Source organism: Phasianus colchicus, chromosome 11 (assembly GCF_987193195.1).
Source record: "Phasianus colchicus chromosome 11, bPhaCol1.hap1.1, whole genome shotgun sequence".
NCBI lineage: Eukaryota > Metazoa > Chordata > Aves > Galliformes > Phasianidae > Phasianus > Phasianus colchicus.
Genome location: NC_143446.1, coordinates 3,552,113 through 3,565,441, shown reverse-complemented (window position 1 = coordinate 3,565,441; position 13,329 = coordinate 3,552,113). Strand labels below are relative to the sequence as shown.

General features: G+C 51.0%; 1 protein-coding gene across 1 annotated transcript in view; it reads left to right on the top strand.

Annotated features, from left to right (window-relative positions):
* The first annotated feature begins 525 nt into the window (after positions 1 to 525).
* RNF123 (ring finger protein 123) overlaps positions 526 to 13,329 on the top strand; it is a 44,993-nt gene continuing 32,189 nt past the window's right edge. Inside the window, exons 1-15 of the mRNA XM_090147990.1 lie at positions 526 to 588; positions 2,611 to 2,803; positions 3,761 to 3,845; positions 6,092 to 6,171; positions 6,987 to 7,084; positions 7,581 to 7,635; positions 7,947 to 8,032; positions 8,434 to 8,520; positions 9,029 to 9,096; positions 10,000 to 10,125; positions 10,796 to 10,910; positions 11,690 to 11,794; positions 11,931 to 12,056; positions 12,660 to 12,752; positions 12,946 to 13,019. Coding sequence (XP_090004116.1) covers positions 2,722 to 2,803; positions 3,761 to 3,845; positions 6,092 to 6,171; positions 6,987 to 7,084; positions 7,581 to 7,635; positions 7,947 to 8,032; positions 8,434 to 8,520; positions 9,029 to 9,096; positions 10,000 to 10,125; positions 10,796 to 10,910; positions 11,690 to 11,794; positions 11,931 to 12,056; positions 12,660 to 12,752; positions 12,946 to 13,019 — 1,280 coding nt within the window. The 5' untranslated portion in view covers positions 526 to 588; positions 2,611 to 2,721. The remainder of the gene's footprint in view (positions 589 to 2,610; positions 2,804 to 3,760; positions 3,846 to 6,091; positions 6,172 to 6,986; positions 7,085 to 7,580; positions 7,636 to 7,946; positions 8,033 to 8,433; positions 8,521 to 9,028; positions 9,097 to 9,999; positions 10,126 to 10,795; positions 10,911 to 11,689; positions 11,795 to 11,930; positions 12,057 to 12,659; positions 12,753 to 12,945; positions 13,020 to 13,329) is intronic.

Genomic DNA, 13,329 nt, shown 5'->3' with positions numbered 1-13,329 from the left:
CATCACGCCTCCTGTGCGAGCAATAGCAGTGCTGCCACTGCTGTAAACGGGACGGCCACCCTTCACTTACTCGGTCCAGCTGCCCAGACAAACAGCCCGCCGGTCTCTTCCTGCACCCAATGCGTTCTCCTAACACAGCCAGCGCAGCGCGTGACGTTTTCTTGCCGTGCCACAGATGACACCGCAGGGGCAGCGAGCCGTCCTGCAGCCCCGAGCGCGGTCGCAGCCCCCCTCGCTCTCGCAACACGGCGTGCGAGCGGCCCCGTCTAATTCCAGCCTTCCCAACCTCCCTTCCCACGCCCGCTCCAGGCCCGTCGCCCGCACTCCGCCGCGCACCCGGCGCTCTCCGGCCGTTGTCCCCGGCCGTCCCCGGCCGGCCGGGCTGTCTGGGCGCGTTCCTCCCGCTCCGGCTCTCGCCGGCCGCCGCGCATCCGGGACGCCCCGCGCGGACTCACGGCGCGGTTCGGGTGCGGGGCGCGGTCCGCTCGGCGCCCCCGCCCGTCTCCCGGCAACGCGCCCGCCCGCCCGCATGGCCCTCGCGGCTCGCCGTAGCGCGGCGGCGGCGGCGGCGGCGCGCCCGGGCCGGCGGTGAGTGCGGGGCGCTGGGCCGTGGCGCCCGGCTTCTGTTTCAGCCCACGCGCGGCGGTGCGCCGAGCGGGGCCGGGCACAGGGGCTGCCCCCGGCAGCGCGACCTCAGCCGGGGGGGGCGGAGAGGCCGCGTGTGCGTCCTTCCGGGCCGGGGCCGGGGCCGGGGCCGGGGCCGGCGGCTCGGTGGGAGGCTGCCCGCTCCTGGCCTTGGGGACGTCGCCGCGTTCGGCACGCGCGGGCAGAGCCGGGGCTGCTGCCGGCTGTGGGTGGGCCGGGACCCGGGCTTTCCTCCCGCGTCCGGCGGGGCCGCAGGTCTGAGGGCTGCCGCTGCTCCGCGGATGCTGCCGGGCTGGCGGGGCCGGCCTCGTCTCCTCGCCCTTGCCGCGATGGCGGGGTGCGGCGCGGCTGCCAGGCAAAGCTGCGTTTGCTGGCCCTCCTGCCCGTCGTGTGCCAGCCCGATTTAAAACCTGGCCTCCCCCGCGCTGTTTGTTCTGCGCTTCTTCTACACAGGTTCTGCTCGCGGCTGCCCAGCGTGGGGAGTCCGGCGCCTGGCCTCACTCAGAGCCCACGTTTGCTGGGGCTGCATGGGCCGCCTTTGTTTTTAGGCACCGAATCACCGATCCGGGCGGTGAAGGGGCTGATGTGTGGGGCTGCTCTGCCCTCTCTGTGACCTGCTGGCAGCGCCGTCTGCTCCGGTGGGATATGCAGTGTGGCACGGCAGCAGTGCTGCACGCTCCTACTTGTTCAGGGCGTGCAGAAGCTCGGGTCCCTGGCTGGTCACTCCGCGTGGCACTCGCCGAGTTCCTAACTTGGCTCAGACCAACTTACTGTATGCTCTGTATAAGATGCGTCGCAGAATCACAGCATGGTTTGATTGAGAGGGACCTTACAGCCCCCCAGCCCCACCCCTGCCATGCTCTGGCTGTCCTCCAGCTCGGCTGCCCAGGGCCCCTCCATGGCCTGGGGCACCTCCAGGGATGGCAGCCGCAGCTCTGGGCAGCAGTGCCAGCGCTTCACTGCCCTTTGAGCAAATAATTTCTTCCTAATATCTCACCTAAATCTGCCCTCTTTTAGTTTAAAATTGTTACCTTGACCTTTTATTATCAGTCAGTGTAAGAAGTCACTCTCCCTCCTACCTGTAAGCTCCCCTCAAGTACTGGAAGGTCACAGTGGGGTCTCCCTGGAGCTTTCTCTCCTCCATGCTGACCACCCCCAGCTCCCTCAGCCTGTCTCCATAGGAGAGGTGCTCCAGCCTGCTGAGCATCTTCGTGGCCTCCTCTGGCCCCGCTCCAACAGCCCCACAGCCCTCCTTTACTGGGGCCCCCAGGCCTGGACGCGGTGCTCCAGGTGGGGCCTCATGAGGGCAAAGCAGAGGTGGAACAATCCCCTCCCTGCCTGCTGTCCCCCTCTGTTGATGCAGCCCAGGATGCTGTTGGCCTTCCAGGCTGTGAGCGCACACTGCTGGCTCATACAGGGACCCCCCAAGTCCTTCTCTTAGTCCTTCTGCTCTGAAAGAATTATTCTCCCAGTCTGTACACATACCTGGTATTGCCCCAACCCAAGTACAGCACCTTGCCCTTAGACTTACTGAACTTTGTTAAGTTCACATGGGCCCACTTCTCAAGTTTGTCCAGGTCCCTCTGGATGGTATCCTTTCCTTCCATTTTATCAGCTGCACCACTCAAGCTGGTATCATCCACAGACATGCTAATCCCACTGTATATGTCATTGGTAATGATGTTGAAGAGTAGTGGTCTTAAGATGGACCCCCTGAAGGACACCGCTCATCACTGGCTCCCACCTGGACATAATGCTGCCAACCAGCCACTTCCTTACCCACCAAATAGTCCACCCTTCAAATCCATATCTTGGGAAAGAGTGGGAAAATCCTGGGAAGATTTTGAGCAGTTGGACAAGTGGATCTGAGAGCAGGATTGGCAACTAGCTGGCTTTGGGCTCCTGTGTGGTGGCATTAGTGGTGGCACTTTGACTTCTTTGGCTTAACCCAGTTGTTTACTCCAGGTGCATGAATCCACAAGAAAGGGAAAAGTCCTCAGGTGGCAGCATCCTCCCCAGCAAGTTCTGTTCTGGGTGTCTGTCCTGCCTTCGCTCTGGAGCTGGTGGCTGTGAAGAATGACCTCACGGGGTGCTGGGATGGCTCTCTCAAGGAAGAACTACAGGCTGAGCACTGGGCCAGAGAAGTCCAAGGTTGCAGGTATGGGCTGAGCATGCTTTGTATGAGCAGCACTGCTGTGGATTGGGGTGAGCGGCCCTGGCCTCACCTGAGATCATCTGCATTCCAATTGCAGTTATCTTGCTGATAAGAGGCATAGCGGGGCTGAAACTGAGTAAATCTCTGAGCTGAGGTGAGGTTTTGGGAGGGCCTTTCCTGCTGTATGAAGGACACCACCAGCAGCTCAGGTCACAGTGCCCTTTCTTCAGAGATGTGAGGCTGGAGAGTGTGGTGTTGCTTGTCTTTGTCCCATCTGACTTGGGGTAGATGGCTTCTCAGGTTCTGAGGTCAGTCTTTTCCTTGGAAATGTCGGTACCTGGTAAGCAGTCCATTTTTGCCTGGACTGAGCAATCCATCAGAATCATGCTTGTGAGATCACAGATCTGGGATTTGAGGGCTCTGTTGCACCCAGAGCTTTGTGACACAAGGGATAACTTTGCACAATGAAAGCTGGTGTGAGGTGTACAGGATTAAAGAGAGCTGTGAGTTTAGTCTAGATGATCCGTGTCTGCAAGCCTTCCTGTCTCTGCATCTTCCCTAGTGCAGATAACCTAAAATGTTCCAGGACATCAGGAATTGTAACACCAGTATTATTTGTATTTGTTTATGGGGGTTTGGTTTTGCTTTTAAATTGGATCCCCATTTTCAAATTTGAAGTTTCTTTATCTGGAAGTAGTACAGCAGTAGGGCTCCTGAAGATGTAGTCTCACCCTGGGGAACCACTGGCAGCCAGAACCACTGGTAGCCTCCCCTGTGGTAGAAATGCATTCGCTCCATGTTGCTGGTCTCAAGGGCTGTAAGTGAAGAGAAAGTAAATAACTTCTTGGAGCTCTGTCTGCCCCTGTGTTGGTCTGCAAACCTCATTGCTTGTACTCGAAGTTAATGTTTCGACTTCTAACTCTCTAAGCTTCTTTTTCTCTCTCTTTTTTTCTCCACAAGGGATTGTGAACAGCAGGCTACTGAATGACTATCTGCATCGGGTCTTCTCCAGTGCTGATGGGAACCAGCCTGCAGCTGCTTACAGGTATGGGACTTCTTAGTCTCTGGATGGCAGCGATGCTGTGTCAGTCCCCTGCATGTAAAACCCCATATAAAAGGTCATGAGGCAGTATTTCTGAAATAAATAGGCAGGTATGCATTCCCCTTCTCATTCCTGTTCCCTCTCTGCTTGCAAAGAAATGCAAAATGCACAGGTTTTAGCTAATGAAAAGTATGTCATCAGTGCCTGGTAAACTGAATGCAAGGCTGCTACTTGTACATCGAAGACCATATGCTTCTCAGGCAGTGGAATTGTGAGTACTTTTCTTGTTAGGAGTCACCAAAGGAAAAGGAACACAAAATTGCTGTACAATGTCTGTTTCCACCTCTTTGCTTTCATTTCTCCTTCACCTTGTAGTCCAGCAACTTGTAGCTTTGGATGAGAGGAAGGTCTTTTGCATTTAAATTTTTTGGCAGAAACAAGTCAGCTGGGTGCAAAGCAGGTCCAAGTGTTGCAGAGAGGCAGGCGTGTAGCTGCTGCTGGGTGGGCGGTGCTGCAGAGTGGGCTGGGGTCATGTTCCCTGGGCTATACTTAGTAGTGCCAGCTCAAACGTGAGCCTGTGGCTGCTAAAAATACTCCTGGTTCTGTGTGTGCTTGATGAGCTGAGGTTCTTGTGGGGGGAGGCAAGGTGGGTTATGTTACTTGGCCACAAGCTCTCCTGCCAGCATGCCTTGGTATGTTCCATCTGCCCAGGCATTCTGGTTGTCAGTACTGCTAACTTCTTTGCCTGGCAAGCACAGAGCTGATAGTTTGTTGGCTTGGTCCCTCTGTTTGTAGCTCCCTTCCAGTCTTCTTCCTGGACTTGGTAGCAAGTCCAGTAGCAGTCAGATTGGTCTCAAAAATAGTATTTACTACATGAGGGCAACTTTTATGGTGTGATATCTTGTCTTCTGGGGAGCTCATTGTAAACCTCTCTGGCTGTCCCCTCTCTGTCTGTCTCGTGCTCTTCTGCCTCTTTCCTGTGCTCCTTCTCCATGCTAGCTGCTGATACAGCTGCTTTGCTGAAGCCACTTTCTCCTGCCAATCCAAAGCTGCTTCTTTGATTCCACCTCTGTGCATCTTCACATGCATTGGGCTTTCAGAATGTCTCTCACCACTCCTTCAAAAAGTGTCTGGTCCCAAAGAATTGGAATGGTTGTTCCACAGATGAGTGGAAGTGGCAACCAGGATAGGAAAAGCCAGCAATTCTCACAGTAATAAAGGGAAATCACGATGGTCCCACAAACACAACACAAGCAGTGCTGTTCTGTCAATCTTTGGGAAGTTTTAAAAGGAAAAGAGCATGAAATTACAAAGTTTGCTGCTATTACAAAGTGATGTAGTGAAAGGAGAACAGCCCCAACTTTACGCATAAAGTAGTGGGGTGTGGGCTGATTTCTGCTGCACAGGAGTGAGACTGGAGGGATATAAACTCTTCAGTAAGTTAGGGAAAAAAAAAGCAGATAGGAAGTAAAGGATTGTTAGCAAAGGGATTCTGGAAAAGGAAAATCATTATGGCACAGAATGAATTTGTGGTCAATCCTCATCTTGATTAGCATGCTGTGGTGGCACCAGCTCCAAAAGGCTATCTTGGGGCTACGGAGATTTAGAGGAAGAGTAAGAGCAACAGCCACGAGTCTGGAAGGTCTGCTGTACAAGGAATAAATAAGTGATCCAACCTTGAGATGAGAGAACTGAGAGGGTCTGTGTGGAAGGTCTGTACAGTGGTAGACTGGAGGGTGTTGGCGAGGCATTTTACTTCATTACAGAAAGTGTGAAGACAAAATGTTTTTGGCTGTTCTCATGGAGATGATGATGGGCGAGCTTGACCTCTGTCTGAGCTGCTCCAGCTGCTGATATGGTCTTCTTTCTGCTTTTGTATTATGAAGTACTTGGGAAAAGAACTAAATCCTGTCCTATGCTGTGTTTGTATGATTGACATTGCCTCAGCAATGTCCCAGTCATTACTTATTGCTAATACAGGCTGGCAAAATACTCCTTAGCAGGCTGAAGACTGAAGGATCCTCTGTTAACTGCTTCATTTGTTCGCACTGTGTTTGGTTCTTGTTTCATTCATCGCACCAGCATGCTGGTCAGCAAATTCTTCAGATCCATGCCAAGAAACTCAGATCGACAGAACTTCCTGGTTCGTGTGTCAACACGATCCTATGCTGACACGTGTCTGGACCAAAATGCTTTAAAACTTGAAGGCAGAGCTTTCTGAAGTGCTCCTGTGTGTGTTTATTCCCTAGAAAGCACCTGACGTTCCAGAACCTGCAGGAGCACCTTGACCGGTTGCTAGCAGAGGAGAATGGCTCTGAAGACAGCCAAGGTAGGAGGCACGAGATGCCTGCAGTCTGTGTTTGTGCTACCTAACTGGAGGGGGGACAAGTTATGTCATGCAACACAGTTCCCTGAGTAAGCAGTTTTCTGCCATCTTGGGCTCTAATTTATTGTCCCTTTACATCCTGCCTGTTAGCAGCCCATCAGACAGCCCTCAAGCAGGTCTGCTTGTTGATGGAGGAGGCATGTTTCCAGGAAATGCCTGAAAAAGCAGCTTTGGAGCAGTAGTTGGATATATTTCATCGATAGCGACGTGCAGAGCCTTTGCCATGACCAGCTGTGAGGAGTGCTGTCCTCACTGGGAATGGCAGAGGCCTGTAGATGGTTTCTGTCTATGGGTCTCTGCTGTGGATGTCTGGTTAGGGCCTCAGCCTGTTGCCTCTGTTCTTGCTAGCGTCTGTTTGCCTGAATGAGGCACGTGGCAGGATGCATCCTGGCTCTTCTCCTCCAAAGCATTTTTCTTGCAGACCACAGTCAGAGCTTGCCTTCAGTTATGTGATACGCTGGCCAAACGTTTGGCTCAGAGTTTGGCCTTTGAACTTCGCACTTGTAAAATTTTCAGATGACATGAAGGCTTCATTTATGGTCTGACTGCTGCATAGCTTAGGCCTAAGGTGTTGCTGTGCAAGCTTCTTTTAAATCTCTTGGGTGTCTCCTCTCCTGAAGTTCTCATGGTCTGACGTGTGTAGCAATGTTTGAGTGCAGAATTCAGGTACCATTGCAGTCTACCCGGCAACACTTCAGAGCTCCCTTTAAATCCTGCACCTCTTTTTCTAACAGGTTATCTGCAACTCTTTGTTTCAGATCAGTTAACAGAGGGCCGGCTTGGTCCCTCTACTGTGGTGCTGGACCACACGAGTGGCTTTGAGGGGCTCCTGCTGGTTGATGATGACTTACTTGGGGTGAGTGTGATGGCTGCTGCAGGAAATGGGCTTTTAAGACTAAAAGCTGTCGGTTTGTTTGTCATGGCAGGTCCCTTTCACTGGTTTTGTAATATGTTGTTAAATGGAATCTACTCAAAAAGCTGAGGAGTCCTGGAGGAAATGATCTCTCCTGGGAAAAGGTCTAGCAGTACCCCCAGTCTTAGCAAACTCTGAGTGGAGCTGCAAGGGTGGGGAAGTGTTACGCTGGCCCAGTGGCTCACTGAAGAGCTTGGCTAAGCAAGAGGAGGGGATGGCAACCAATTTTCCTGTCCATCCCTCCAGTGGCTGCCTCTTCCTTCCTTTCCTGCTATGTTGTTTAACAGTGAGGACAAGTTGAGGCCAAGCTGCTATACTTTTTCCTTTCTCCCTTGTCTCTATCAGTTTCCTGCTGGTTCACTAGCTGATATTCTTCACTACACTTTGGGTTTGAGGCCTTAGTGCCTGACTTTGTAATATCTTCTGTTTATTGGTGCAGGTGATTGGCCACAGTAACTTTGGCTCTATCAGGGCCACAACGTGTGTGTACAAAGGTAAGAAGATAAGTGGGTGATGCTTTGATTAAGATCCCAGGAAGAATCCATGGAGGGTTACACAACTGGCGAGCACAGGACTAGAGTTCCAGAGCTCTGTCTTCCCAAATTCATCCACTGGCTTTCCAGGAAGTCAGGAGGGTGGAGAATTGTGTGGTGCCTAAGTGAAGAGTTGGGAGGGGAGTCCTGGGGATGTTGGAAATACCCTTTGTGTGCCAGGTTATTTTCTATGGGAACTGAATCACATTCTACTCCTCTAACAATGAGTTGAGTGGCACGGATTTACTGTGTGGCATCTCTTTTTTTTTCAGGGAAATGGATTTATGAGGTGCTTATCTCCTCCCAGGGACTCATGCAGATTGGCTGGTGTACTCTCAACTGCAGATTTAATCAGGAGGTAGTGTAACTCCTGCACATGGCTGCTCGGTGTTCCTCCTCTTTGCCTGGGGGAGGCAGGGCCAGGCCAGCTCTTGTCAGGCACTGGGTGGGATGTTTGGTGCTGGGAAGGTTTGCCAGCTGCAGGGTCTCACTATCTTATCTGCAGCACTTGAGAGGGAGGGTGACAAACATCCAGAGGGGCTGCTTTGACAGTGATTTGAAAGTGTAATGTAGCAGTGCTCTTTTTCTAACTTAAACGTTAGTAGGGAATGGAGACAAAGATCGCAGGCCGTGGGCAGACCATGTCTGCTGTCAGCTGCGCTCCCTGTCTGCCAGTCTCCCCCTGAAGCTGCTCTTGCAATGAGAGGGATCCTTTGTACTTGTCCACATCTGAGTCTCCTCTTTGATACTGTGATGCAGGAAGGAGTTGGAGATACTCCAGATTCCTATGCGTATGATGGCAATAGGGTGCGCAAGTGGAACGTGACCACTACCAACTATGGCAAAGTGAGTACTGTCCTTCCAGGAAGGGAAAAGAAAGCAGGTGTCTCCTGCTCACTGGGTTCTGCTGGGCCCTGTGGAAAGCATTTGATCTGTGCTTCCTGCTTCAGTCTGCTCTTGGGGAGGCTGTGTGCCAGCACTGATTTGTACTTGAGGGGCGCTGGGCACCCTGTGTGGGTGCTTTGTTTGACAGGCCCAGCAGACTGATTCCCAGCACAGTGCTGCTGGTGGTGTCTGAAAGGCTCTGGTTCTTTGTAGCGCATCAGAGGATGATGCAGTGTTGGGATAAGCATTATTCTGATCCTGTGCATGTTCCTAGTGCTCAAGGGAAAAAAGAAAATCCCATCCAGAGGCTTCCAGAAGTGTCTGAAAATGCAATGTGAGCTGCTGTCAGAAGGAGCTGTCACTCCTTCTTTCCTGAATCATAAGGGACTGATTGGGCTTACAGTCCTTCTTCTGATGTGGGAACTTGCTGGGTATGTGTCTAATATATTTTTTTCTCCTTTTAATGCAGTCTTGGGCTGCAGGAGACATCGTCAGCTGTCTGATAGACCTTGAGGAAGGCACTATTGCTTTCTGCCTGTAAGCATCTTTGCCCAGTTCCCTGTTCTGTGAATGGCTGCGTGTTGTCTACATGTTTCCTCATAGCTCAGCAGGTTGCTGATCCCTCTTTCTTCCTTCTCCCCTTTAAGTTCCTTGTTAGCTCCAGCCTCTGCTTTTCTGCTTTGTTTTGAGAAGCCATCTAGGTGAGCTTTGGAGTCTCCTAAGTTTGGGTGAGAGCAGTTGCTGGAAAAGTGCTCAAGCTCCTAAATAGCTGTAAAGTTTGCTGGGATTTTGAAGGAGAAGGCATATGTTGGGATGCTTAATACTACAGTTGGCTGAGCCCCACTGATTGCTTTCATGGCAAGTGTTGACATTGCCTGTAGTAGAGTCAGAGGGAAGTGTGGTAAATGTGATAAATCTGCAGCCTCCATCTTCGCTGGACAATGAACAGTGGCCAACCTGAGTAAGAATTGTTCCCTGGCCATAAACTATGGCCTGAGACAAGTCAGCTGGAATGAAAAACTGTCAGAGGCTGTCATTGTCTTCCAGAGAAGAGTGGACTAAGACCATTATCCTTCTATTTCTATCAGTGTCAAGTAGATGAGGCCAAAAATGGCACCTTTAAAATGTCCTGGTAATCACATACCTTGCAAGGATTTGGGTTGCCCTTGAAGCTGAGCAGGGCTCTTCATATTGTGCAGGCTCCAATGCCTTTCCATGCCATTACATGCAAATGAGAATTCGGCTGTGATTGCCAGGGTACTTGCTTAGCAGCACTGTGGTGTTTGCACATCTGTCAGGTTACAAGTGTTTAGAAGTATGAATGACTGTGATGTCTGTGTTGGCAGGTCGCTGAGAGGGGGGTGCAGACACATGAATTGCCTGCTTGAACACAAAACCTTTTGACCGTGGCTAAGGTTTTGTGGGCTTTTCTTCTTTCAGAAATGGCATCTCTCTAGGAACTGCTTTTGATAACATCACGAGAGGTGCTGGAATGGCTTACTTCCCTGCCATCAGTCTCTCATTCAAAGAGTCTGTTGCTTTTAACTTTGGAAGCCGTCCACTTCGATATCCTTTGGTTGTTGGGAGAGGAGGTCTGAAGGGAGAAGAGCCTGCCCTGAAACCATCTATGGAGGCTGTGGAATATCTGTATCTGAGTGCAGTTCACTCTCTTCTCTTAGCACTTCTGCTCAGAGCAGGATCAAGGAGAGAAGAAGCAGACATCCCTCAGCTGGACCACAACTGCAGGGCCCACAGTCACCTTTGCTGGCGCTAGCAATTGCTGAAATTGAGTTTACTTTAAGCTCTGAATCAACAGCTTCAAGCCTGGAGCTGCCAGTTTCCAGGCATTCAGATCCTAGAAAATCTCACTTTCCAGACCTGGAAACCTTTTGTGCTTCTGAACCTCTTGGCTTTGGGTCTGTTCAACCTCTCAGCCATGCAGGACCACTAGCATAGTAGAAGCATTGCATGCTGCCTTTCTGTGTGAAAGCTGAGACCTGCAGCAGTCCTGAATGTGCCCCTTGATAGTTGTCATGGAGGCTCCTTTCTGATCAGAAGCAGATAGGGAAGTACTGCAGTATTGAGGAGGAGATCTCGTGGCCTGTCATGCACTTAGAAGTGCACTTTGCCTTGAACTCTGATGTAGACATGCATACCGTAAAACAGACACTTTTCTTTGCTCGGATAAAGAAGGCCTGAAAGAATCTGATTGCATTTTACCTTAACACTTGCCCACTTATCCAGTGGAAGGCTACCGCCCCTTGCAAGATCCTCCTGTTGCAGACCTCGTGAAGGCCCGCAAGCTGCTGGGCTTCCTGAAGAATGTGATCCATATCGGGATCGATGTGACGGTAGGCTGATGTTACTGGGCAGGTCTGGGGGGCATCGTGCCAGGAAACGTGGTTCTGCACTATGTACATGCTCAGATTTTTCCTGACACCTGCGTGCCTTTACATGGGGGCATACACATCTCTGGTCTTTGGTTTGCAAAATGGGATTCCTAATAGTTCCACCCTAAGGCTTCAGATAGATCATACTGGGCCTTGTTGCTCTCAGTCCCACAAAGTTTCCTTCCAAGAGGTGATGTTTGTTGGGCTCAGAATTACTGCATTTGATTTTGAAGCTTTGAAAGAAATTTGTTTGCAGCCCATACATTCTCCTGATGTCCTGGTGCAATGATGGGGTCATGCTCTCTGCTGTGAGAACTGTTTTGGTTGTACCAGTGTTCAGTAGAAACCAGGTTTTTTCCCTCGAGGGTGAGAGATGTTCTCTTTATGCCCAAAACATGGGGAATGCTCTCTGCTTTAGTCTCAATTTACTTGCAAGCCCCGTTCACTTGTTGACCTCATCTGCAAGAGATTCACATTTACAAGTAATGACATGCACTCAGAAAACAAGTTTTCATTTGGAAAAACAGATTGTCAAGGTGCATGCATGTGACTGATACTGACACCTGGGGCATGATCGTGGCTGCTGCTCTGCCATCCTAACTTGTCACATTCAAGCTTTCTAGCCCAATTCTAGCGTGTGATAGCAAGCAGTGGCTGCTCCAGGCCCCTGGTACACTCAGTCAGTGCAGAGGTGGACTGGGTGGGCACCAAGCTGTGTTCTTATGGGTTTGTCATTGCAGGAGGGGAAGCTGGTGGAGAAGGATGCATCCATGTGGCAGCTGCAGGGAGAACCCACAGTGCTGATTACATTGGCCCACATCTTCAATTATTTCTCCCCTCTTATGGTGAGTTTTGCCTGCTCATTGCAAGCTTCTGTAAGTACCTGGTTTCTTGCTGACAAAGGGATGTAAATCAGGCCTCAGTCTTTGCTGGGAAGTGACTTTGCCTTGGAAGGCTGTTGACTTGCCTGTCTTCCTGCAGTGCAAGGTGTATCTGGTGGAAGATGTGCTCATGACCTTCCTGTTGAGCATCCTGGAGCGAGGAGGGGCAGTGGAGGCCCATCCCCTTATTCAGCAGCTGCTGGATCTCATGTGGCTTCTCATGGAGGTGAGTTGCTGGAGTGCTGTGAGGTGCTTAGAATAGGAGCATCCACTGGAACGTGCTGGTAGTGATCAACTTCTTTGCCTTCCTGGTGATGAGATCCCATTTTGCGGTAGACACTCTTCTTCCTGAGATTATCTTGCTGACCACGTGAAGCCAAAAGTGCTTGCTGGTGTGGGTACCAAGATCGTAGAAGAGACAGCATTTGTCCCACTGGTTGTCTGTCAGTTAGACTCAACAAGGCAGTTCTTCCACCATCACGTTTAACAAGAGTAGCTTGTCCTTCCCTTCTGGGTTGATTCTGCCAGGGCTGATTTGATTAGGTTTGGGGGCTGTGGGGATGGGTGACTCAGCCCAGCCAAGTAGGGCCTGGGACTTTGGCTTGTCCACTGGGTTGATTTTACTCACACAGGAACTTATCCCCTGTACAAAGTGATAGTAGCAACCACTGCTCACACTCTCCTGTTGAGTAAGGTGAGCAAATGCTGTGGGTGCAGGGTGCTTGTGTTTTCAATTCAGAAGTAAACGCTGCATCCTTCCAAAGCTGCACTGTGGGAACTATAGCTGTTCCTGACTTCATCCCATTGGTTTTGTTTCTTGTTTCCTCAGGAATATGAAGTGCACGAGTGCCTCAAGCAGCTACTGATGTCACTGCTGCGGGCCTACAGGTTCTCTCCTATCATCCCAGACCTAGGATTACAAGTGAGTTGCATTTCTGAGTCTCCAGGAATCTGTGACTAGCCAGCTTCTGTTATGACCCCTTGTCCAAAGGTCCCTAATGTTTTTGATTATCTGCAGTTATATGATCTGCAGTGGCAGTTCTGTCCCACTGTACCTCTTGGAGAGTTGCATACTCTTCTATGGATGGAGTCAGTTTTGCTTCTCATTTCCCTAGATTCACTACCTCCGGCTCACCATTGCAGTCTTGAAGCATGAGAAATCCAGGAAATACCTCCTCAGCAATGTTCTGTATCCTTTGTGCCTGCTCGGTCCTCTGTTCTCCCTGCCCTCAATAATGCAGCCAAGGAGACTGCAAGGATTAGCAGTTCCCTGGAGGCAGAAGCCACCCCATCTTTGAGAGGTCATTTCTCATTTCTCAAGTCTCCTCTGTTTGCCTGACAGCATTCTGTGCAAAGTCCTGCTTTGAGGAGTGGGAAGCAGTGCCATGAAGGTCACATCATACCAACACACAGGGCTTTATTTCTGCCTGACCCGCTTGTCTAATGTCCTTAGGCATTAGGGCACACCACTGCTCTAACTCCTTTCAGAGCTGACTAAC